The 27,160-nt window shown below is 41.2% G+C and overlaps 1 protein-coding gene across 1 annotated transcript in view; it reads left to right on the top strand.

The window, feature by feature from the left end:
* The window catches only part of CA11 (carbonic anhydrase 11 (inactive)), a 371,774-nt gene that overhangs the window by 316,379 nt on the left and 28,235 nt on the right, over positions 1-27,160 (top strand). Inside the window, exons 6-7 of the mRNA XM_088444469.1 lie at positions 13,272-13,344; positions 17,945-18,099. Of these exons, the coding sequence (XP_088300595.1) occupies positions 13,272-13,344; positions 17,945-18,099 (228 nt within the window). The remainder of the gene's footprint in view (positions 1-13,271; positions 13,345-17,944; positions 18,100-27,160) is intronic.

Below are 27,160 nucleotides of genomic sequence, written 5' to 3'. Positions count from 1 at the left end.
CCTTGGGAAGAAACCCAGGGCGAGTACGAAGAACCGCCCTATCTGGATGAAAACTCAGAAACGTGGGGTGACAAGACAGTGCCCCAATGTCTGACACCCCTCGGGCAGAAGTAATAGCCAGAAGAAAGATTGTCTTTGCTGTTAACCATTTGGGATCCACTGATTCAAGGGGTTCAAACAGTGGGCCCTGCAGAGCTTGAAGAACCACATGCAAATCCCAAGGAGCCACCGTAGGGACAAAGGGACGTTGAATGCGGAGAACACTCTGTAAAGGTGTGAACATCCGATAATGTAGCAATCTTGCGTTGGAACCAAAAAAACAAAGCAGAGACATGAACTTTAAGTGAGGCCAGTCGAAGTCCAAGTTCTAGTCCATAACGTCTGGTACTACACCACTGAAAGTAAGCATGCCACACTCCGTGATAGATCTGGGCAGAAGATGGTTTACGCGCCCTGAGCATAGTCTGTACTACAGCAGGAGAGAATCCCTTAGATCTTAAGAGGGATGTTTCAAGAGCCAAGCCATTAAAGCTAGACGACCTAAGTTCGGGTGTAGGCAAGGAACCTGAGACAAGAGATGGCGGTTGAGGCAGCAAAAGAGGAGCTGCAATGGAGAGTCTCTGAAGGTCTGAGTGCCAATGTCATCTGGGCCATGCTGGAGCCACCAGCAGGACCATGCCTCCGTCTTGTTTGAACTTCCGAAGAACTCGAGGAAGGAGTGAGACCGGAGAAAACAGGTATGCCAGCGTCTACAAAGGCTGCTGTGGTGTCCCTTGTCTTTGATCCATACATCACCAGTTTGTGATTGTGTCGAGAAGCCATGAAGTCTACCTCTGGGAGACCCCACCTGTCCACAAGAGGTTGAAACACTTCCAGGTGAAGAGACCATTCTCCAGCCTGCATATCATGACAGCTGAGAAAGTTCTCGTCCTAATTCAGAACTCCGGGAATGAACATGGCTGAGATTGCCAGAAGGTGTTTTTCGGCCCATATGAGGATATGAGCCACTTCTGACATGGCTGCCTGACTGCAAGTGCCTCCTTGGTGATTGAGGTAGGCTATTGCAGTGGCATTGTCGGACTGTACCTGCACAGGCCATCCTTGAAGAACATGCTGTGCCATAGTGAGGGCTTTATATACCGCTCGAAGTTCCAACATGTTGATTGGTAGGGTTGTCCCGACTGTTGTCCAATGACCCTGGAAAGAGTGCGGGCCAGTCACCGCACCCCAACCCCCGGAGACTGGCATCCATCATTAGGATCACCCCCAGTACGGGACCCAGAAGGGTCGAACTCTGGTTAGGTGAGACGTCTGTAACCACCATGAGAGAGACAGATGAACCTTTGGAGAGAGAATCATCATCTGAGACTTTAGACGATGAGGCAATCCATTCCACCTGTAGAGGATTAAGAGCTGTAGGGTTCTTGAGTGGAATTGGGCATATTTCACCATGTCGAAGGTGGAGGCCATGGATCCCAGGACCTGCATCGCTGAGTGAAGTGAATGGACACACGGCGAGTGTGGAGTAGTCTGCACACACGATGTTGCAGTGTGGAGATCTTGTCCGCTGTCAGGAAGATTCTTTGAACCTGAGTATCTAGAAGAGCCACCAGATGGACCATTCTTTGGGAAGGGACCAGGGAGAATTTTTTCTAATTGATTACCAGCCGTCATCTAGCAGAAAGGCAATGGTAACCTGAAGGTGTTGTTGAAGAACCTCTGGGGAGTGTGCTAATAGTAAGAGGTCGTCCAGGGATGGTAGCAGTCTGACTCCCTTACAATGGAGATGAGCTGCCATGACCGCCATAATTTTTGTAAAGACCCATGGGACTGTATAAAGTCCAAAGGGTAGAGCCTGGAAATGAAGGTAAGCGCCCTGAATGTCCAATGACACCATAAAGTCTCTTGTTTCCATAGCTAGAACTATAGAGCACAGGGTTACCATCCAAAATCTGGGCACCCTGATAAACTTGTTCAGGGATTTGAGATTGCGAATAGGATGGTAAGCCCCATTCTGCTTCTGAACCAGAAACAAGGTGGAATAATAACCTGTCCCTCTCTGAGATAGAGGGACCGGAACTATCACACCCACCTGCAGTAATGACTGAATAGCCTGTTGTATAAGCAGAGTTTTGATTGGGTCTGAGGGAGGGCCCATGTGGAAAAACTGGTGGGGTGGTCTTCTTAGGAAAGAGAGGGTGTACCTGTAAGAGACCACTTCCTGTACACAAGCGTCTGAGGTGATCTGAGTCCAGCGCTGGGCAAAGAGAAGAAGTCAGCCTCCTACTCTGGGAGCCCCCAGAGGGAGGTCCGCTTCAGTCTGGCGGATGGTTTATCCTCTGATTTTGCAGCAGGACGGCGGGTGGCCCAGGCCTGCTTGGGCCTAGGTTTGGCTGATTTAGAGGAAGCCTGCTTTCGAGGAAAGGACTGGCCCTAGATTTACCTTGGGGACGAAACTCTATAAAAGGACGTTGTCCATTTAGCAGCTGGAGCAGAAGGCAGAAAAGCAGTCTTAGAGGCCGCCAAAGAAGTGACAATCTTGTCCAAGTCAGGACCAAAAAGAATGTCCCCATTGTAAGGGAGTGATTCCAAGGCCTTTTTAGAGTCTGCATCCGCCTTCCAGGACCGTAACCACAGAGAGTGAAGGACAGACATTGACATGGATGATATTCTGGAGGTTAAAAGACTTATGTCCAGTGTAGCTTCCCCTATGTAGGAGGCTGTGTCCCTAATGTGAGCCACAAGGGAAATCATGTACTAAGAGGCGTCCTCAAGGGCATCTGTCCAGCCTTTAATTGCCTTGGCTACCCAAGCAATAGCCATGGATGGGTGAGCAGAGGTTCCTAAAGGGAATATATACATTTCAGACCAGCTTCTACCTTTTTATCTCTGGGATCCTTCAGCGAGGAAGCAGACAGAATAGGCAAAGTAGAACTCTTGATCAACCGCGTGATATGAGAGTCCACAGCCAGGGGAATCTCCCACTTTGTACAATGATCAGCTGGAAAGGGAGAACAATGGGTCAGTCTTTTCTGCAGCTGAAACCTTTTACCGGGCATCTGCCAGGCAGCCATCACATGTTCAACTAGCTGATCAGAGATAGGAAACTCTGCAGAGTTTATCTTTTGTTTCTTAAACAAAGGGTGTTTAGACTTTTGGAGTGGGTTCATCATGTTCTATGTTAAGTAAATCTCTAATCGCTCGAACTAGGGCAGGGATATTAATCTTTGCCTGTAGTTCCTCCTCCCCTGAGGGAGATTCAGTATTAGACAAATCTGCCTCTCCAGCCTCATCAGAGGAATCTGAAAGGAGCGTGGACTGAGAGGAAACCCAAGGACGTTTATTTTTACTGGGTAGTGATTTCTCACCCTGTAATATATTTTTAACAGCCATGGATACCATCATTTCTAGAGTCCCTCTTGGATGAAATCTTCTTCCTTCAATCCTGCTGCGCATGAATTACATGAGAGTAATATGGGTGCAGCAGCTACTCTGTTACCCTTGCCTGTACTGCATAAAATAGCACAACAGTATGAGGCAGAAACTCACCATTGTGTTGATAACACAAGGGGGGAAGTAAGGGAAATAGCTTGTTCAAGCCTGTATAAAGCTGTAGAACTTTAGCACATATATGGCACTATGGCCCTGCTTCAGAGCCGGACGCTCTGACAGAGCGCTCGCTCTGTATCAGGGCCGAGCTATTTTTTTTTAGAGCGGCCTCCTGGCCGCTCGCATAGCTGTGGGTTAACACCCACAGCTATAGCAAGTGGCCAGGAAGATGATCGCGATGGTCAAGACCATCGCGACCATCATGCTTGCGACAAGACCCTTGTGATAGGGTCTCATTGCCGAAAGCTCTCCCACTGACATCACTTGTGATGTCAGTGGGGCCGGCCCCAGATGGTAGGCGTTCTCATGGGAACGCCTCCGTCTGGGCAGCCACCCCCCCCGGCCCACCCAACAAAGGGGGCGTGCTGTCACTCAACATCGACAGCACGCCCCCTTTGGAGCGAGACCCGGAGCGACGGCTTGCCCATCGCTATCCGGGTCTCGTGCATGAGCACGACGGAGCCGGCTCCATCGTGCGCATGCGCTCTGGGCCACCAACGACTGGGTCTGAATCAGGCCCAATGTGTAGTGCAACTCCCCCAGTATGCGACAACTTCACATAAATGGTCCCTGGATACACTGGTATTATAAGGGACCCATAGAGAAAGAAAGTGATAGTCAAAGTTTCACAGTATAGGAAATATCAAACGGACACACAGCGCTAGCAGATCGCATACAATGCAGAAAATTAACTACACAATTGGCACTAAATACAACTATTCAGACTGTAATGACTGGTAGGCAATAGCACTACATAACCTGGCTCCAGGGAGAGGTATGTAGGGGGACCCAGACCCTGCGTTCCTGGAGAGCTGTGGTTGGGCTTAGAAGATGACCACTGGAGATCTCTGAGGGGGCGTGGCCAGAGAGGAAATGCAGCTCAGAGCAGTGTAGACCTCTGCGGATGGCGCCCTGAGCTGAGAGAGGGGGTGATTAAACAGGGAAGAATGGCCTCCCCAGGCTGATTATTGACCCCAGGGATGCTGGTTTCCCACACCATGTGTACCCTGGTGGTCTTAGTGGAGCATGCAGCATCCCCGGTGTACACACTCAGCGTCCTCCGGTCTGTCCCCTGAGACCAGAGGAAAGAGCCTTGCCTGTCCCCTATGTCCAAGTTGCAGTCAATGGTCATCCCGCGGGGCCAGCTAGCAAGGTCCCTGGGGAGCCCATCGAGAGTACCAGACGGAACTGGTGTTGCAACGTCCGGAGGGGTGATGGAGTGTCAGCACAGACATGTCATAGACAGTCTAATGCTGAACACTCAGCTTGTAGAATAATAAAGTATTAAATCAAAGAAATAAAAATGCTCATTGGCTGCCTAACGCAGCCCACTGTCTAAAATGGTGGTCTGACTCCTGCAGACAGCAGAACTAACTGAAGGGCCTCTGGCTTAGGGGTGGGGTATAGGGGGAAGGACCAGTGCATTCTGGGAGTCAACAGCTTTAACTGTCTGGTGTCTGGTTCTAATCTCCTTGTGTCTGGTTCTAATCTCCATCTAAACCCCAAGGTAGTGCCAGACGTTATGACCCACAAATTTTGGGGGTCTCTAGAATCCTTGCCTTCCTTCGGGCTAACTAGAACTTGGACTTCGACTGGCCTCACTTAAAGTTCATGTCTCTGCTTTGTCTATTTGGTTCCAATGCAAGATTTCTACATTACCAGATGTTCACACCTTTGTAGAGAGTGTTCTCCGCATTCAATCTCCCTTTGTCCCTACGGTGGCTCCTTGGGATTTGCCTGTGGTTCTTCAATCTCTGCAGGGCTTCCGTTTGAACCCTGGGAATCAGTGGATCTCAAATGGATTCTCTATTTGTCCTCTATGGATTCCATAAGAAGGGCTGGCCTGCTAACAAACAGACCCTGGCCAGATGGATTCATATGGCTATCTCTCAGGCCTACTTGCACTCGGGTCTCACTGTGCCAGCTACCATCACTGCTCATTTAACTCGCTCTGTGGGACCTTCATGGGCAGCTTGCCGTGGCGCCTTAGCTGAACAGCTTTGTTAGGTGGGCACGTGGTCCTCTGTCCACACCTTTCTGCACTTCTATGCGTTTGACACATTTGCCTCTCAGGATGCTTCCTTTGGGCACCAGATTCTCCTGTCAGCTCAGGACCGTCCCCGCCCTTGAATACTGCTTTGGGACATCCCCAAGGTATCCCTGTGGATCCCTATGGACCCTGCAGAAGAAATTGGTGTTTTGTCCCAAGCAGCATAAGAAAAACAGATGGCGATTGGCTGTTTGAATTTTTTGTAAGGCTTGCAGCAGGGCACGTTTGACACATAGCAGTACAGTGTTTTTGTACTTTGAAAGCAAAATATGTAATATTTAGCATTATTATTTTTAACATGCATGAATCTGTAGTATGAAAGACTGTGTGCACGTGCACTATAGTGCTGGAGACAAGTGTGAGTTATTGGTATTGTAATGAAATACTGGTATTAGGCGGAAGTTGTTGTTAGTTTTTCTACCTATTAAGAACTGTGATTAATTTCTGACCCAGATTTTAACTGTAGCGTGTACAGTAACTCCAACTATACCCATTACAATATAGGCAAACCATGCTAGTTTGAAAATGTAGAGCTTTATATTTTATACACACTTCCCATCTAAGGCCTGCCTATCACAATATTTAACCATTTCTTCATAAAGATCTCACAAACAGGACATTTATATCTTCCATCTAATTAGCACAATGCACCTGCTCATGATCTCCCAGCACCAGGACTGTAGTGAGGCATAGTTATATTTGGGGGCATAGTCTAATGCAGGGGTGAGGAACCTTTTTTCTGCCGGGGGCCATTTTGAAATATTTAATATTATTCGTGGGCCTGATGACATCACACGGGGGCAGGGCCACGATCACCGGTGATTACAGCAATGCCCATGGCATCCTGAGGATGCTCCGGTTAGCTGTAAAGGCAGCGGTGTGACCATCTGAAGCGACCAAAGGACACTCCAGGTGGCACTGCTGCATATATTCTGGCTGCAGTGTGCCATTCTAGGCACCCTGATAGCCAGATGAAGCTAGCAGAAAACCTCTCCGAGGGCCAGTCCAAATGATTCCGTGGGCCTTATATGGCCCCCGGGCCTGAGGTTCCCCATCCCTGGTCTAATGGACGTAGGCATGGCCACGTATGCTTAAAAAAAAAAAGGTAAAAAATACAGTTTTTGCTATGCCGCGAAGTGTGTGCTGGGTTGAGGAGTGACACTGACAGGTAAGGTAGACCGGCCACTGACAGGTAAGGTAGAGAGGTGGGAGGGGACCAGGCCCCAGCCAGGCCCCTTTATCAAGCCCAAGCCTTGGTATGTAGTACCACTCCCCCCTCTCTCAGTGCCCCTGCCCACAGCACAAGGCATTGGTCTCTTCACACAGCTAGTCTACATTGTCAGCAGCTTTCTCTCAGTTATCTTGGCACACTCATCAAGCAATCTGATCCATATTGCCTGTCAGAGGCCCCTCTAATGTTTGGTTGTTATTTGACGATTTGTGAACTCACAGCTTATAAATCCGACGGCTTGCATTCAGAACACTGACAAAATCAGGAAGGCGAGTTGCAATATTTGAAAATCATAGTTTTCTTGCGATTTTTCACAGACTTGCCGTAAATGCATCCGCCAGTATGTATCTAGACCAAACTATCGATTTGAGCACATCGCAATCTATTAGTTGTAGTAGCTGTCTCATTATATCTGAGAATGACTCATTGCTGAGGTGTTTATAAGAAATACTGTAACTTTCCTTAGCCCCTCAGTTAATGCATTTTATATTGAGTACAGAAACTCAGGCGATACTATGCAGATAGTGCAGCCCATAAATATCTGTGTTTCTTGTGTGCAACAGGAGTTGTCCCTTGGATCTTGTGGGAAAATGAAAAGTGATACACAGATACTAAAACATATTAACCACCCAAGTAAAATGATATAATAAAAAGAAAAAAAAAACATTATGATCTAAGTCACTTGGGTTGGATTTGGGATTTTCAAGGAGAGCAGCGGTCTGGAATTTATTGGGACACTGGTGCTATTATTAGGACACTGGATTATACATTGCATGCGACACAGTGTGGACGTATACATTGAGTGGTAATTGCCTGCATGCAGTCAAAAGTGGCCGCACACCAGCTGACAAATATATATATATATATTCATATATATATATATATATATATATGTATATATATTATAACTATTATCCTTTGTTGAAACTCAGAAAATTAAATTAAAACACACACACACATATATATATATATATATATATATATATGTGTGTTCTCATTTAATTTGCTGAGTTTAAACAAAGCATAATAGTTATAAGATATACAGATATATTTAAATTCCCAATTGTGTAGTATGTGTGTGTGTGTATATATATATATATATATATATAATGCCCCACCCATCCTCCTCCTTTACCCCTCCCCCAAGGCTGCAACTTCTGTGACAAGCAGCCTGACAGGTGGATAATCACTGCTCACCTTGACTTCTAATAACCATCGTCCTAAGAGGAGCGTTTCCATGCAACTCCTCATCACTAGCACAGCACTGAAGCACAAGAAGGCAGCGAGCGGGTGTGTGGCGCAACCAGAGGTTACATACAAGGCAGCCATAGTTCTCCCGGTCATTAAATCTATTGCTGAGTTTGACCGGGCGGACATTAATTAGATGTAATCGCCGATCGGAAGTCCAGACCACCATCTCTCTACATTACTGCGTACTTCGCGTAACGGGTGGGCCAGCCCATGAACGTACTGCAAGCACAGACTACTGTGCTTCACTGGCCACTTTGTGATTGGTGCTGATCACCTGTTATAAAATAGAGGGTAGCATCTCTTGCAGGTCACATGGAAAAGTTGCTACTTCTGCAGCCATACTCTTTACCTCTAAGTGAAAATGTCTCTGTCTAGAAGAAAAAAAACCAAAACAAACAAAAAACATGGTGTAATATTGGAGAACTTTTTAAGTGTAGGTGAATAACCCATTGCATCAATGTTTAGAAGGATGACAAGAAAAACGATGAACTCTGGTCACTGAGAATTGAGGTACCCTCTCCTGTGATGTTGGGTCCAGTAATATCATAACTCGGTCCTGGTTTGGACAATACATCTGTGCAGGTATTATATTGGACTGGAATCAACAGTGGCCTATCAGAATGAGAACCATTATATTGACACTTTGGATAGAGTTTAACTAATATTATCTTCCCTTTCCTGTAAGGTGACTTTTTTGTGTGTTCAGAACAATACGGGGTAGATATATGGAATCGATATGATATGCTGGCTATCAGGATGCCTCCTGTAAGAATACCAACAGTGGCATCCCAATGATTTGTATCCCCATAGGGAATACCCTCCTCCCCCTAACCCTCCTTTCTGGTAGCCTAACCCTCCCCACCCCGCACCTTAACCCTCCCCGTTAGTTCCTGAACCTAAGTCCCCCTCCTTCGTGCCTAAACCTAACCCTCCACCCTTAATACCTAAACCTAATACCCCCCCAGTGGTGCCTGACCCTAACTCTCCCCCCTTGGGGTGCCCAACCCTTACATCCCCCCCAAAACCTAACCCCGCTAATTGCCCTAACCCTCCCCCCCTGCGGCTAAGAGTACGGGCGCCTCGGACTTACCTCGTTCGGGCATCCGTCCGTCTGCTTTCCGGCATTCAGATTAAGATAGGCTTTGGCATTTCGACACCTATCTTAACGCCCTTGTTGGGCCACCAGTCACCTGACTACATCCCAGATGTACAGTATCAAACATGAAAAAGAAAAAAACAGGAGAAGTTCTCCATAGCAACCAATGAGCACCTTCTGATTGGTTGCTATGGCAACTTCTCCACTTTTTCTCTTTAGATGCTTTGCTATATCTCCCCTTACTGTGGGGGAGATGTATCATCGGCGAAAATGCGGTAAAACCCCCGAAAATGCAGTTTTCGGGTGTTTTACCACATTCCCCGTATGTATTAAGCAGCAGAATGCGTTACCCAATTGAAGTCTATGGGCTTCTTAGCGCGACGCTCAGGCTGGGAGGGATCCAAACGGATCCCTCCCATGAGCCCCCGTGGCCCGCGTACTTCTGCGCATGTATCATCAAGAGAGCTGTTCTTTGCGATATTCTTGGTACATACCGCGGTAATTAACCGCGGTATGTACTCGAAGTCGGGGGGGATGTACGGCATTGGCGGTGTCACCGATGATACATCTCCCCCTATGTCTTTCTTGACCTGACCTCTTCTAATGCATTGATATAACCATCCCAATATTAAATACATTCTATTCCTCCAATATATTTTTTTGATAATTACCACCCATTGATATTTGTAAAGCAAATTGTATTTGCTTCAAACTGCAGTCTTATGTAATACATTTTCACTGAGAGAGAATTATTATTAATAGCAGTGGCGGCTCCAGAGGTGGGACTGCAGGATAGTCTAATATTCAAATATGGGAGCCACACCAACTGCTAGTGAGACCCGGCTAGCGATGTTTGGCAGTTTGGATGGGCATTTGGGGGGTCATTCAGACCCGGTCGTTAGCGCCGATGCGCTCGGACCGGGTCGATGGCCCCCCACAGAGCATGCGCACAACGGCGCCGGTGCCGTCGTGCGCATGCATGAAACCTGCTACAACCGACAGCGCCGGTCGTAGCGGGTCTCGATCCAAAGGGGGCGAGCTGTCGATGTTGATTGACAGCTCGCCCCGTTTGGAAGGCGGGCCGGGGGGGTGGCAGCCCAAACGGGGGCGTTCCCATGGGAACGCCTACCGTTTGGGGGCGGCCCCATTGACATCACTAGTGATGTCAGAGGAGAGCTTCCGGCTCAGACAGAGCTGAAAGCTCTCCGGGGCTTACGACAAGGGAGACCCTACCCTAGGGTCTCGTCGTAAGCCCCGATGGTCGCGATGGTCTTGACCATCGCGACCATCACCTTAGGCGGTCGTAAGGCTGTGGGTGTTAACCCACAGCCTTACCACCGCAAAGGAGGACGTCTTGAAAATTCAAGAGGTCCTCCCCTCATTCAGACAGACCGCATGCTCTATGCGACCGGCTCTGAATGAGGTCCTTGGTGTGGCTCCTCTATTTGAATATTGAACTGCGCTGCAGTCCCACCTCTGGAGCCGCCACTGATTAATAGTCTTTATATCCTTATATAGTACCAACATACTTAATGGAATTATAAACTAGGGGTTTTAGTGCAATTTAAGGTAAGAAAACAAAGCTCATTTTATTTTATAATCTAATCTAGATCCAAATGTTTGTACAATAGAACAGGCTCATGTGTAACCACAAGGGTGAACTATTCAATTTTATTAATCATTAAAAAAGATTACTACATATAGAAAGCATAATTGTTCCCTAACAGCACGAAGAGTTTATTCTGCATACAGTCTTCTGGGTTCTGCAAACTCTATAGAAGTTCTCATTAGCTGATAAAATTGCAGTAACTGTAAAGCCTGAGTGAAGAATGCCTATAGTAACTTAGTAAGCATTGACCCTATGAACCTTAAAGCTAGCTCTTATGTTTTGGGAAAGACTCAATTATAGTGTCATTGGAAAGCAATTTGGCAATGGGAATCACACCCCTAGAACAATGACAAGTTCTATTTATTAGAGGGATAGTTATGTCAACAGCAAAAAGACAAGTTGCAGCATTTAAAGTACTTACTATGTTGTACGTACAGTGATGGAAGGATAACATATTTATCAATAAGAACAGAATACAGTTATGAAGAATTGGATTAGCTCCTGTGTTTAAACAAAGAACATTTCACTAATATAAAGTTACATTGTTTTGTCCAGGTGGAGAGCATTGGGGCCTGAGGAGAACGTTAATTGCATGCAATGCTGATATGCCCCCAGTTGGCTGATGTAAGAAGTACTGCACTTGTGTCCCAATGACTACTGCACAGAGACACAGAACTAATTTGGATGCAGGGAGTGTGGATTTTAGTGGGCATTTCCGGGAGGCAACAGGGGTATGTCTAGTCAGACGCAGGCATGTCACCAGTATGTCGCTGACAGCGGCTACGTTTAAGGATGCAGAATGGCTCACAGGACACCATGGTGAGATGGAGAAACTGTGCCCGCCATAAGGCTGGTGAAAGTTTCAATGGTGCATCTGACGGTGCGTCTAAAGACGTACTGATGCGGATTTGCGCTGCTGCAAGTGGGCGTCTCACATTGAAAAAAATTTGCAAGGTCATTAGCACAAAGACACCGACACAGTTGCAGCAGAAGATGTGCCCGTTGCCACATATTTTCAGCATCCACCTCTAAATCCGGCACTTGGTGCTAATAGCAATTTGACGCTTTATTCACAAGTTACGTAGACACATAGAAATTGATGGCAGATAAGAACTACTTGGCCCATCTAGCTCTTCCCAACATTCATATACAATCATTTTTGCATTCACTGTTTGTCAAAACTGCATAGTAAAAGTATACGTTGTAGTTCTTCCCTTCAATACACCAAGTAGACTGAATAATATCCTACTGAGGTCAGCAGCTCCTCCCTGCTCAGTAAGTCTTACATGTGTTATTGGTTCAGCAGTTGCCTGCCCTCCAACATGACCCCTTCCACCCAGTACAAAATGCTCTGCTCCTGGACTTCCCACCTAATGTATGATTGCAGCCACCTGTGTTCAACTAGTTAATTGATGAGAAGGGTGTTTCACCCCAGGTGGCTGCAATCATACATTAGGTGGGAAGTCCAGGAGCAGAGCATTATGTACCGGGTGGAAGGGGTCATGGTGGAGGGTCTGCAGTTGGAGACATTTTATTTCTCTGCTGTTGTTGTAAGGGCAATTGGACCATGTAGATGTTGATGTTGTTTGAAGTAAATGTGCGATAAGTCAAGTGGTTTTATTGATTAGCTGGCCAATCTTCTTTTGCCACCATACTATTTAACTTAAATAATACAGCTGACTAATTTCAAAGCCACTTATGTCTGGTGACTTCATTTAAATTTATAGTGTTAAAGTCTTAATCGTTACTATTATGCATTTGGTGCATAAGCTGTCATCAGCTGCTAGGGTGTTTAACATACATGTACAGCTATGCTCTTATTGATTATTTTGAAATGCAAACATATCATATTCAATTATATTTGTATGGTCACACCTTTGCAAGAAGACAATTCCTATTAAATAACAGTGTAATCATTAGAGCATATTTATATACTGTATGTAATTTATATAGGTCTCACTCTTCCTCCTAATCTACTTAACCTACACAGGCCAGGAATGAAGAGTCTGTGAGATTAGTACGAAAACTAATTTAGGTGAGATATCTAATCAGATTCCTGTCTACACCTTGAGATTTAGATGATAACTGTTTCTCAGAAATCAAAGATGGCAATATAACAAATACATGAACATATTCAGCACATTCAAAGTAATTCAGGTTTTTTTTTTTTCATTTTTCTATTGTATTGCATATAGTATGCCAAAGCAGAACTAGTGAAATAAAACATAACTGAGTAGATATTTGCATTTGCATAATGAATCATGCATGAACTCAACTGAAGTTTTACTTCAGAATGCATTTGAAAAAGAAAAAAAATATTGATAAATAAATAAATATATATATATATATATATATATATATATATATACTGTATGCTTATTTAAGTGCATTACTAACACTAATTCTGGGGTCTCCTCCTTTGAAGGTTGCGGATAACTCCAATCCATTTCTCAACAGGATGCTGAACAGAGAAACCATCACAAAGATATCTTTTAGAAGTAAGAATTCTGAAGATCCCATGGGGTAAAGCAATATCCTTTTAACTTGCAGGCGCTGGAGTAGAAATAAAATCAAAATTAAATGTGTGATATATTACTAAGCCTCCAGTGGAAATTTGACCTGATCGTAGAACCAATTGATAATATAATGCTGTTTAACAACATCTTTGGAAAGGTCTGGTATGCATTGTGTACAGGAATGTAATAATGTAGTAGAATGGGAAGCTTAGGTTATCTGGAGGTAGCATTTTGTTGGACTTGTATTATATTACAACGTTTTGGTTGAAGTGAACATTTGTACGCTGGACAGAGATGCCACGTTAGCAGAAAGGGGTAAGAACATTGCCACTATAAAAGAAATATTGGCACTCATTTCAGATTTCACTTCTCATTTACAGTCAGCAGTTGCCTGCAGGTTGGCTATGTAAGGTTTAGATGTGGTTTGTTTAATGACATTAGATGGGATTTATTGCAGCTAATGTTATTGCATTTTTGTATAACATTGCATATGGATTTCAGAAATGAAACAGCACATGTAACTTGTCAGTCATTTTACTCTGAAAAAGTCACATCTGCATCTTAAATGAGTTGAAATATTTCACATTACTCTCAGGTTTTGCCTGAAAGCTCACTACAATGATTACAGAAACCATTTGCTGCAGTTAGTATAACATATAATAAAATGAATTCTGAATACCATGCCTACAGCTCTCCTAAAACTCATACTGACTTTTTAAAGGAAGATACACTATAATATAGAAGTATACTATCATGCAATATAAAATATAAAGATAAACTATTATAAAATAACTATATAATAATCGGCATTGGCAAAATTTGAGTAGTATCAGGGGAACGTGCATGCTGCCCCACCACTAACAGCTTCCACTTTGGGGGACAGAGAGAAAGGAGTCAGTACCACGGGAAAATGTGGGCGGGATGGTTAGGGGATGGGGGGGACCTCTTGACCTGGCATTTGCAAGGTCCAATATACTGTAGTAATATAATATAAAAATACAAAATCATGCAATATATAATGTAAAGATTCTCCATTATACAATATATAATATAAAGAAAGATACAATTTCATGCAATATTTAATATACAAATAAACTAGCAAATATATAATATAAAGATACACCATCGTACAATGGACAATATACCGATATACTTTTGTACAATGTGTAATATGGAGATACACTATCATACAATACATAATATAAAAATACACCATCATACAATATGTAATATAATGGTATACCAGTGTACAATATATAATATAGACATACACTATCAAACAATATATAATGTAAAGATATACAATCATACAGTATATAATATATAGATACACCATTTTGCAATATGCAACATAAAGATGCACTACAGTATCATACATTATATAATCTTGCAATTATCTATTGTACAATATGCAATCTAAAGATATACATCATATAATATATAATATAAAGATACACTCTCATACAATATATAATATAAAGGTACATTATCATATAATGATAGACACACTATTATATAATATAAAGGGTGGTTCATTAAGTAAGGTAAGAAGACCTTTCATGTGTGTAATATTCTCTATTTCATTGTAATTTACCACCTGGCTAGAGCAGGTAGACCATTGCTTCCCCTCACGGCCAATAGACTGCGCCTCATTTCAGCTATACTGTACCAACATCAATTGTAAGATGGCGGGGCCGTCAGAAACATGGTCAATCATTGAGGTGCGTATTGTGATCAGATTTCTGTGTCTAAAGGGAACATCAGAAGCTAAAATTAATCGGCAACTTCTCGCGGTGTATGGTGATAATGTCATGTCACTGAAAGAGGTTTGGGTTTGGTGCACTGCCTTTGATAATGACAGGACAGACATTCAAGATGAGCAGCGATCAGGCCAGCCAAGAATGTCCACCACAGATTGACAGTGCACCAAACATGACGTTATTACCATACACCTCGACAAGTTGGCGATGAATTCAGCTGGGCTTCATCCCTGGCTTTCGTTCAACTCATTGCTGATTTATTTGGTAGCCTACTGTATTAAGTGCACAACTTATAACACATCGCAAATCCTATTATTGCCAGATGTAATTTGCTTAGTTAAAACTAAAGTAACATTAATTACATAAATATCCATTAAAAATAGCTATTTGTTTTCAGTAGACCTCATTCACATTGTGCTTTGGATCCATAATCAGACTTAATTGGATATTCTTTTAGCAAGAAAAACAAAAAATAAAAGTTTTCAGGTAGCTTAGGAACAGCACTTTCAGGCACACAATTCTATATGAACTAAATAGCTAGGGTACAGGCACACATAAGCACATGTTTGCCATATCTGAACTACACTGATTAAATCAATCTGATCAGGCTAATTAGTTACCTCAGCTTAGATGCACAAACACCAGCAGATGTACATGATTCCAATCCATACACAGCTGTTACTGTCTCAAAATATTTAATCAGTACAATATGTAAATTGTGATGTGTATTAGCTCAAAGGGGTCAATTCAATCAGATTTTGCCTTGTTGATTTTTGTAAGCAGCCCATGAACAAAAATGTGCATTTCCGTCAGTACTAAAGTACAGCATATAACCGCACTTACAGACGCAAGTAGGTTGCATCTATTTGAATTGACTCCAAAGAGTTGCATGGTTCTCCTGGTCAGGGAAGGGTGCATGCTATAGAAATAAATCAGGTTCTAATTATAATTTTCTGAGTAGCTTTTATAAAATGAAAGCACTTCTTTGTAGTGGCGTCACAAGGGGGGCTCCTGACACTGTGAGGGAGCCAATACTGCACACAGAACTGAGCAGTCCGCACCTCCTGCACCCCCTGCTCAGAACCCCCGATATAAAGCATGGGACAAGGGGGTTTGGGCCGCGAGGTTACGTCCCTTCCTGCAAGGCCATGTCTCCTTCCCATGAGGCAACGCATCCCTCCGCGCACCAGGTGACAACGCGGGGAGGGACGACACTGCTTCTTTGGCCATTTTCCAATGTCCCTAACATGTTAATAACAAAATTATTCAGTGGTTAAAATACCTCCACTGTCCAGTTTTATTTTTTAAGAGGAGTATGTATTTAAATCCTAGCTAAAATCAGCAAAGCATCATTAAATTAGTGTACAGATCCCTTGTCCCTGTCTTGTCTTCACTGATTATTAATACATAAAGGCAGAGCGATAACTAGCTAATTAGGGGTGTGGCCACAGTCCCTTGGGTTATATATGGCAAGCAATGCATACTGATGGGTCGTGCCATCTTGCGGGCGTGGTTATGCTTTCCTGGCACTTCCTGGCTTCCAGATTGTCTCAGGCAAAGTACTTTATACCAGTGGTTCTCAAACTTTCTTGAATCACATTGCCCTAGAGCAGAGGTTCCCAAACTCCGCCATTACAATCCAGGTTTTAAGGATATCCATGCTTAAATCCAGATGGTTAAATCAATTGACTGAGGTACTAATTAAGTCAACTGTGCTCAAGCATGGATATCCTTAAAATGTGTAATGATGGAGTTTGGAAACCTCTGACATAGAGTATCAGAATTGTTTTCATGGCACCCCTAGGCCAAATGTTTCTTTTTGAGAAATTCAGCAAAAATTATTAAATTACATAAAATGTGCTTACCTGCCATCTTTGGGTTCAGTTATGTGGTGGAGGACAGGGTTACACTTCTGTTTGTCCACATATTTTTTAATTAATTTGCAGACAGCAGCACTAGTTTGGCCTATCACATTGACGATAAATATTTTAATTCGGTCCAGGACCACCAACCCGTGGCACCCCTTCCAGTCTGGGAACCACTGTTTTATAATAGGGAACCACCCCCTATTGGAAACCCTGTAAATCACCAATGTTGTTTATTCTTTTTTGAAGTCACCAAGGAGTTCCATTACCATATAAAAATATGGGCATTCAGACTTCTAAAAAAGTCACTGATCTATGGGATAAAAGTTAATATATCTAGAATAATTACAGGTTCTTTATTCCTTACCACCTGAAGTACCCAGCACTGTCTGGGTTTAAATCTTCAAGTTTTTAAGTTAGGCATCCCAGGCCAATTATCACCCCTCTGGGAAGTTTTCATCTAAATCCATCTAGTGATAGACAGGCTTCCCGGGCCAAAGTTCTGCCCAGTGTACACCAACAGGAGGTCCAACTGGGACCCTAACCCCCTTAAAACCTGGCCAGAATCCAACTGGACTACCTTGCCTTTGTTTCATCTCAATCAGTACAGGGGTGTCCTATTGCATAACCGGACAGATAAACAAACAGACTAATGAATTTTATATATAAGATTATAGACATGTTTTCAACACTAAAGTGATAATATCAAAACACACAAATAATAAGCAATTATATCACAATTTACAGTATATACATATATTATGGTACATACAGGAATTTATACATATATAAGCAATACTTGTGCATTATAGTTACATTTTAAGCAGATCATTAATAACTCATTTGGGACTTAATTTGTTTGTATGTCACAAAAATGGGTTTAAAAAATGTAAAGGTTGTATTAAACTGTTATGTGTGTTTGGATTCTTTTAACACAAAACACAACTATTTCCACAGATGAAGCTAATTTCATACAAGATCTCAGCATTGAAGAACTCTATCCAGAGTCATTTGGGTTTCTGACTTATCAGGGTTCTATGACCATTCCTCCATGCTATGAAACTGTGACTTGGATTATAATAGACAGACCTTTGAATATCACTTCAGTGCAGGTACAGTACTGCTACTCATTTTTTAGCCATAATAATAATTTTATTAAGCTAGTTTGTATGACAGTGAGGTTGTATAATTACTGCTGCACAAACTGTATTGCATGTCATTATATATTTGTGAGTTTTGCTTATTGAAGCTGCTTCCTAGAGTTCTTGGATGATTACATTCTAAAATATTGTCAGAAAATATAGGTGATTCTCATTAGATGTCCCATACATTGGCAACAATATTGTTCAGATTATACAATAATATAAAAACAATGTATAGGCAATTTTATTTACAGGTACATAAATAAAATAATGGTTGTCAAGCTATCCAAGGCAGGAAACATAAATTATATCTAATACAATAATTCAAGTATAATCATACAGATAGAGCTCAGACATGTATAATGACATTTATTTCTACAATAAATAAATTAGAAGAATAATTAAAAAAGCAACTACTGTAACTCAAGCTTTTTAGAACATATTTTCTTTTAAATGTTCAGAGAAAATAAAGTATTTAGAAACCTCCGGATTATAATTGATAGTGGCATAGACATTAGGCATTTTGGAGCCTATATAGATTGCATGCAAGCTGGAACCAAGCATCTATGGGCGATGTACAGTCATACACATCTCCATTTGCTGCTAAAGGGGCATAACTGAGTGGTAACGGGGGTTGTACTCATATAGGCTAAGTTTAGTAAGGGGCTGGAGTTGAGGGGGTGTACAATATGTATATGGTGACACATGGCACTGGTTGGGGGGCAGTGCCACAATGAGGACCTACAGTATGGACACTGATGGTTGGTGGTGGTCGTGGTGGGGGGTTATCCAAGTGGTCATCTATTACCTCTAGGGGGTGAGGGGTAATGCAACTGGGGTTCTATTGCCATTGGGGGATCTATTGCCTTTGGAGGGTGGCAGTTACAATGGGAACCTATGGACACAAGTCAGTTGAAGACACATTCTTTTTCATAAAATATTTAAATACTTTTTCAAAAAATTTAAAGATTTGAGGGCCTGTTTGTAAAAACAAATTGTCAGTTAAGTAGTTAACAGCATGTCTGCTACATTTAGCACCATCAGCTCATAGGAGATACAAATGGAGCGCATTGCAGAAGTCAAAGTGTAGGGACACAAATGCTTGCATGAGTGTACTGTAGGAAGATCTTCTGAGGGAATCAGATGATTGATTCTGGCTATGTTCTTCAGGTGAAAGAATAAAGATTTAATCATGGCTGAAACATGATGCTTAAAGCACCAAGATTCAGCACATGATCAGAGTCTTGAAGCTGAGCCTCTAACATAAGAACCTCTGTTTTAGCAATGTATATTTGAATTTGAAAATACTAAATAATAACATGCTTTATCCATTATAAATAATATAGGATATAAAATGATATAAGATAGAGAAAGATAGAGATATTTCTCATTGCATAGTAAAACAAAAATACCTTGCATATTCAAAACAGACTTTTCTAATCACATAACAGACAGACGTGCTCTGAATATATATTAACAAATCTCTTTACCGATTCTCTGATGTGCAAAATTCTATAGGGTATAAACATTGAACCTAGTAAATATCCAGCACTGAGTTTTTCCTAAAGGCTATGAAAATTCTAAAAGGATAAATTAATATTATGAGCACCAAAACACTATGTTTATCTGAATTGTACAACCATCCCAAAACAGTAGCATTGAACAAAACAAATCTATAATTTAAAATTCATTAAACAGATGGAAGCTACGTTTTTTATTCAAACATCAATCATCTGCTCTGAGTTCTCATTGATACAAATATAAGAAAATAAAGTAAAAATATCTGTCCTCTAATATTATGTAATGACTATTTAGTTTAAAATTGCTAGAATATTCATAGTGCCATAGTTTTATTTGTATTTTCATTAGAATGCTAGTAGTCATTTATCCACAACTAAATGGTCTGCTACATGGCTGATTTTTTTCTACTATACAGGGAATAAAGTTTGATGCATATGTAATACCCATTGGTAAGGATACAGATGGTGTAGTGTGGGTGTTAGCTGGAGTTACTTCTTACTCTATCAGCAACTCTTTACTTCCAGGAGAGAGGCAAGGGTTCCCGAACCAGACACAAACAGTGGGAGACATAACTTATGGAAAAGTAATCTCGATTTATTTAGTAATTTTGTATTATAGTAACCCAAAATTACTGCATGGGTCACTGCTACAGAAAAATATATTTGGTTAAATAAACAATAAACACATAAGAAATCACATAAATAATACACGCTATTAGCCTTTTTTGTAAATTGAATACAACTCCACTGACTAGTTCAGCTATTTCTAGAATACACAAAAATCAACTATATTTCTTTAATTGGCTAGATTTGGCTATGTTTTATTCTAATTGACTACTGTATCTCTTACTGTATACTGAATTACCAACATCCTTTACACATTAGTAGAATGTCCTTACCTACAGTAATTCAGAGGACCTATCATTGATAACCCAGGTTACGGTTAACTCTTTGTGCATATTTTGGGTCCCTTAAAGTGTATTCACAACTGAAGGTTGATATGAAAGTAGGAGCATTGTCTCTATATCACACATAGAACTTGTGTGTAATAATGGGTCCCACTCACCAAATCAGATGACCTACATCAAATCAGGATGTGAATTCCCCTGCAGAAGGTAGGCACAGCAAATACTTGGACAAGACTCTCAGATTGGCTATCTGGCACCACAAGTCCCAGCCACTCTTGTTTGCAGCTTGTCTTCAGATAGTCTTTGTTTCTCCTCAGCTCTCTTAAACACTCTTGTCCTGCACCTCCATGCTTCCTGGTCACTGGATTTTCTCTTTGTCTCATTTTTCTCTGTCACTCTCAGCTGCTTATCTCTTCAACTGCTTATCACTGTGCAATGGCATCCCCTCAGCTCTCCTCTCTCAACAGCTACAATTGTCACTCATCCAACTCCTCTATTTTAAATCAACTTTATTTTAAAATAACACTGGCTACAGCTTCTCCCAAAATGGCAACTGCAGGGATTCACATACAGTATATGGTAACTGGGGTGTAGTGAGCTTGAATTTGTAAGTGCCCCACCTTCTTTCTCATAGTTAAGTGTTGACAGTAAAGTCTATTACTTATATTATTATCTTTTATTAATCTTTCCACTAGTGTCCCTTAGTAATGTACATAAGGGGTAGAACATACTGTACAACTTTATTACACAGGTACATTGTTACAGAAAGTTCACAAACTGACATATATACATAATTACAATCTGCAAATTACATAACTACATAGCAGTTACATTCAACAGCAGAAATGGCTGGACACAAGAGGGATAGTAAGCCACATTGAGGAATGCAGTGGATGGAGAATTTACAGGCTTTTAATGCTTGAATGAAGAGATGAGTTTGAAGGGAATGGTACAGTATTATAGTTTTCAGGGGGAGGGGGGTTGTACTGTTGATCACGTAAAAATGTGCTATTTTTACTTTTACATCTGTCATGGACTGCTGGGAAAAATTCTCCAGGTCTAGGACAATATCCTAGTGTGCCTTCTGCATTATGCAACCCATTGAACAGACTTTCATAATACAAACAGCTACCAAGTTTCATGATATCTAACAGTCTAAAGCTGGGTACACATTTAATGATGTGTACCCAGCCGACCTATTGTCAGCTGGGTACCCATGGTGGGGGTCCCGTTATCGGCAAGTGCAAGCACACTTACAGATGTCGGGACCAACATCGCGACAGTGGGGGCCATGCTGCGATGGGCAATGTTGCTGACAATATGCGGGAGTGTGCATCATCAGTGACATAGTCTGTACACACTGGACAATGTGAACGATATGTCATCCGATCCACTGGATGCTCCTTTGGATGGTAAAGGACACCCTTTCGAATTTTATTTTTCTGGGTCAAATTAATAATGGCAACTGTGATGATGCAGAAGACTCAAATTAATTGACAAAAAAAATTGACAAACCCAAGTAAAAGTTGAACATGTTGAATACCATGTATTCTTTCTGAAGAGATACAAAAGTTTGTAGCCATCTACCAGGAGACATCTGAGGAACTGTATGCTGAGCACAAATGAACCAATATAATAATTTGATTTCAAAGGCTTTACTAGAGGGAATTATCAGTAAGAAAGATGCAGATTTTTTGAAAGTTGATAAACCCAAGATCTCGACATTGTATTTACTCCCCAAAATACACAAAAATTATACTATCCCACCAGGTAGACCCATTGTCTCTGGTGTTAATAGTCTACCTGAGAATGTGAATACTTATTTTGATCAACATCTCTGTAAACATGTTTTGACATTACCATTATACACCAGGGATACTATGGACGTATTGATAAAACTGCATAACCTAATAGTGAATCCAGAAACTTGGCTAGTATCCTGTGATATCAAAGCCTATACATAAGTATTGGACATGATAATGGCATAAGAGCAGCCAAATTTTTTCTAGATATGGGGATCCATAGTGAGTTTAATGATTTCCTGATAACACTACTGGATTTCATATTGAAGAAAAATTACTTCATATGAACAGTTCTACCTCCAGGTCAGAGGGACAGCTATGGGCACAGCATGTGCCCCAAAATATGCCAACCTCTACCTGGGTTAGTGGGAAAAAGAAATTGTTTTCAACGAATCCCATGAAAATACAGCAAACACATCTTATTATACTTACGGTATTCAGAAAATGTATTTATACTCTGGGAAGGGGAGCAATACTTGTGTCAGGAGTGAATTGATGTTTTAAATATGAACGATCTGAACCTGAAGCTCACCATGGAAATGAATCAAGTTGAGATCAATTTCTTATATCTTACTATAAGGGTAGGAGAAGATGGTACGATTTCTACAGACATGTACCGGAAAAAACATAGCGAGTAATAGTGTTTTGCATAGCAGTAGTGCTCACTTACCTCCAATGATTAGAGCAATTCCTAAGGGTGAATTGTTGCTTACCAAATGGAATTGTTCCCAAAAGGTTACCTGTGAGTACAGAAACAAACAAGTCAGTGACAGATTGAAGAAGAGAGGCTATAGTGGTAGAATGATTAAACAAGCAATCAAAGAAACAAAAGGTTACTCTAGAAAGTCTCTCTTCATACCAAAGGTAAAACATCAGAGGGAAGAACCAGTTAGATACATTGGTACATATAACAACCAGTGGAGGGAAATTAATCAAATTCTACAGAGGCATTGGCAGGTCTTATTTATGGATAAGGATTTAGCCAAATGCCTGCCCAATAGAGTCCAATCGAGTTGGAGAAGATCTCAATCTAAAGGACTGTTTGGTACATAGTCACTTCAGCAATGTCAAAAAATCCCTACATAACAAAAAAGGTTCTTACCTTTGTAAACAATGCAAGTCATGTCAATATATGGCACCCAGAGAATATTTCCATGATAGGTACAACAATAAATGGACTATCACTGATTATATAGATTGTACGACAGCTGGGATCATCTACCATTTGGAATGTCCTTGTGGTAAAAGTTATGTAGGAAAAACCATTAGGCAACTCAAAGTCCAGTAACTGGAACATATAGGAACAATTAGGAATGCCAAACAAGATTTGGCTAAATTTAGAACTTTAACTCCTGTAGCAAAACATTTTCTTAAACACCACAAAGGTAATCCAAAGGGATTAAAAGCATATGAAGAGAATCAATATGGGCATCAGAGGAGATTATTTAGATTGTGAGCTCCTCAGATGAGAAGCAAGATTGATTTTCAGCATGGATTCCATTTCCCCAAGAGGAATGAATGAGGGAAATAGTTATTCAGCCTTCCTATAAAATTCTGGAACCATCCAACATCTTTAAATAATAATGAAGATGATATACTATTTCTTTTTGAATAATCAAGGGAGCTAATAATGAACTGAGGGACATAAGTGTAATCAACCAAGGTTAAGAATAGAACATGTTGATGAAGTAAGGGCTTTTCCTTTTTCTTGAATAGAATAGAATGAATATGTAAAAATTCTCCCTCTTTCTTCATGTTTGGTATTACAATCAATGGGGAGTTTGACCCAATATATACATTTTATCCCCATGAACAATTGTGAGCCAACAATAATTTAACCTATTATCCTCATGTACATTACATTAGAGAGAATAGATAACCCTTAATGGAATATGCATATTATCAATATACTGTGGGTGGTTAAATAAATCCATAACAATCCTCGTTAGGTACTTTTTCTTTATACAGACTCACATTAAAAAATGAGAAAATATTTTTCTTTTCTTATTTTTGTCACATGAATTATTTTGATTGTAGTGAGTCACTTTTTTCTATTTATTATTTCTTTTTACAATATCACATGTTATCACTCATAATTTAAGTCTTGATTTTTCCTTTTGGTGTACACGCTATTAATATGACAAATATCATATTTAACATGATCATAATGACCACACATAAATGTATTCACTATTAATATTTATAGTATTTGATTATACACTAGGAGTTCAAAATGACAAATTTTACTGGTCACAAGATAATCACATGATCTCAATTATGTTTTTATTTTTTATCACCATATCATAATTTTTATCATACAATACTAGGACTGGCCATTGCCTAGGACTGTTCCAATTGACCTAATTTGAACTTACTTGACCTATTATATCCCTGAAGATAGAAACTAAGACTGGAATGTAGGAATGGAATGAGAATGGTCAGGATTAACACATGACCAGTAGCACGATTGTGGATTGGTTATTCTAATGAATATTAGGCTACCAAACAGGGGATTCTGGTTAGCCTTGAAAAAGCTAGTATCAGTGAAACGCACGGCGGTGGCTGTTCCCACTGTGTGTTTTTATGTGTATCAATGTAATAGATTGTTAACATAAACTAATCCTGCGATCGCACGTGGGATCTCGTGGGCACTGACAGGGAGTCAGCTGTTCATATTATGTTCAGTGAGAATGACATAGTGGTGGGTCCAACACATAGCAGCTCTCAAGCCTTCATCAGGGTCATCAGGATTTTGCCACCAGGAAGTACAACAGTGCTCTAGATAGAGCCAGTACACCAGACACCTACCCTCCTCTGCAGCATCCAGTCTCCCCGCCAACCAGCGGGTTGAGCGACCGTAAGCGTCAGCAGATAGCCGGAGGCCGCGTGATCTTACGTGATCACGGCACCCGGCGGTCTCACCGCTCTCGGTGATTACACGGACATCTAGTTGAGTGTGCAACCAGACTATTATGAATCAACTAATAAAAGTTACGTTTTAAATTAATTTAGTGTGCCTAAATAGAGAACATCTTTACTATATTCCTGTGTACTTCTAGTTGTCAGGAGGCTGCACCCCCATTGTTGATAACAGATATTAATTTAGATATATTATCAAATATTTTAGAACAAAAATGAGTTAACCACAAACTCAGTCTCCAGGCGCTATTAAATTAATCTGATGATGTTAGATTGTTAATAATATCATAATCTATAGTACGCTGCTCCCCAATAAAGTAGATCTGTTACTACTTAACGGTTAGAGATTATATATATACAAGAGGAATAGAAAAAACTATTCAACTTGAGGGTGCGCGATATCTTAGATTAACTAAGACACAGATGTAAAAAATCATTAATATTTAATAATATAATATAAAAGTAACTAGTTCTTGGCTAGGCTTGCATAAAACCATACACCACACAATTCCAATAATACATATATATATATATATAATTATAATGGAACAATATCCTGATATATCCCCACTTAACTATTGATAAACAATAACGTGCCTAGAAACCACTAGAGCAAGCAGCCGATCATATTCTTTCACAATCTCACTCTAGGTAGCAATGCTACAATGCTGCAAGGATTGTTCATATATCCTATCCAATATCAATTGATGATCTCTTATTCATTTATGGAGAAAATATGAAAGGTCCTTTATCAAATGAGGAATAGAACCACTTAAGAGGTTGAGTGGTATGATGTCACTCACATATGCAGCCATGCACTGTTTCTACTGTTAAGTATCGTTTTCAAACTGTGACAAACAGTTGGGGCATTACATTTGAGTACAAGGTCTCCAACCTGATACCTAGAGGAGGAGATGGTGCCCACAGGCAGTGAAGCCCACCGGGGATTTCCCCTGTACACCTGTGAGCCAGTCTGACTCTGGGTAAGCATGACCCTATCCTGAACAAATTGCAATCTAAGAGATGAAAAGGCCTTTGTCAGGAAATAATTGATATATATCCCCTGAAAACACCTGTTTTCAGGAGATATCTGTATATTTGAATTATCCCAGAATCTATCTAGGAGGGGTCCACAGCAGATTCCAGAACTTAGCCCTGATAGATGGCATTAGCCATTATAGCCTATGGGCTACTTTGCGCAACATTTACAGGGAGAGGGACCCATAGTATCCCTCCCAATCAATGAGCACTCGCATATGTGTAGTCTGATGACTGCCATGCACTGTTGCGTAGCTGGCTCCCAATGCAGCAAGTAAGGTGATCGCCTTAGCATGTGTATTTTTTATATATTCTGGCAATACATAATTTCGTATTCGCATAAAAAGCGGCTATAATAAATTACTATCATCAAGTCTAAAACCTGATAATTAATAAATGTACCCGGAAGACTTATGAATATGTACTGTAGCTTTTGTATGGCCAGAACTATGAGATAAAATTGTTTAACCATGGTAAAAGGATATTTGTCCTGATGGGGCAGTGAGGCTTATGGGTCTATTTATCAAACTAATTGTGAATTTAATACATGCAGAATCAGTTATTTCTCTCAGATGTAGCAAAGGTATAAGGCATATCAGAGACAAAGGTGCGAGCAACAGTTTTTCTATAGGGGCTCTGAATAGTTTTGCTTTTAATAAATGCCTGCAGTGGCTAATGCCATCTTCAGATGGTGTTAGAAGGTTGTTTCCTATGAGGGAAGCTCGGCTGTAATGGGATCTTGGGATCCCTCTTCGGTGAGCTGGAGTGACTGTGATGGCCATCACAAGTTTTTCACTCCTCACATGCGCAGATGGCAGCGCTGTGCAATTTCAAAGCCAGGCCT

Source organism: Taudactylus pleione, unplaced genomic scaffold (assembly GCF_031769625.1).
Source record: "Taudactylus pleione unplaced genomic scaffold, aTauple2 ptg000366l, whole genome shotgun sequence".
Taxonomy (NCBI): Eukaryota; Metazoa; Chordata; class Amphibia; order Anura; family Myobatrachidae; genus Taudactylus; species Taudactylus pleione.
Note: the sequence above shows the minus strand (reverse complement) of the source record. Positions and strands in the feature narration are given on the sequence as shown.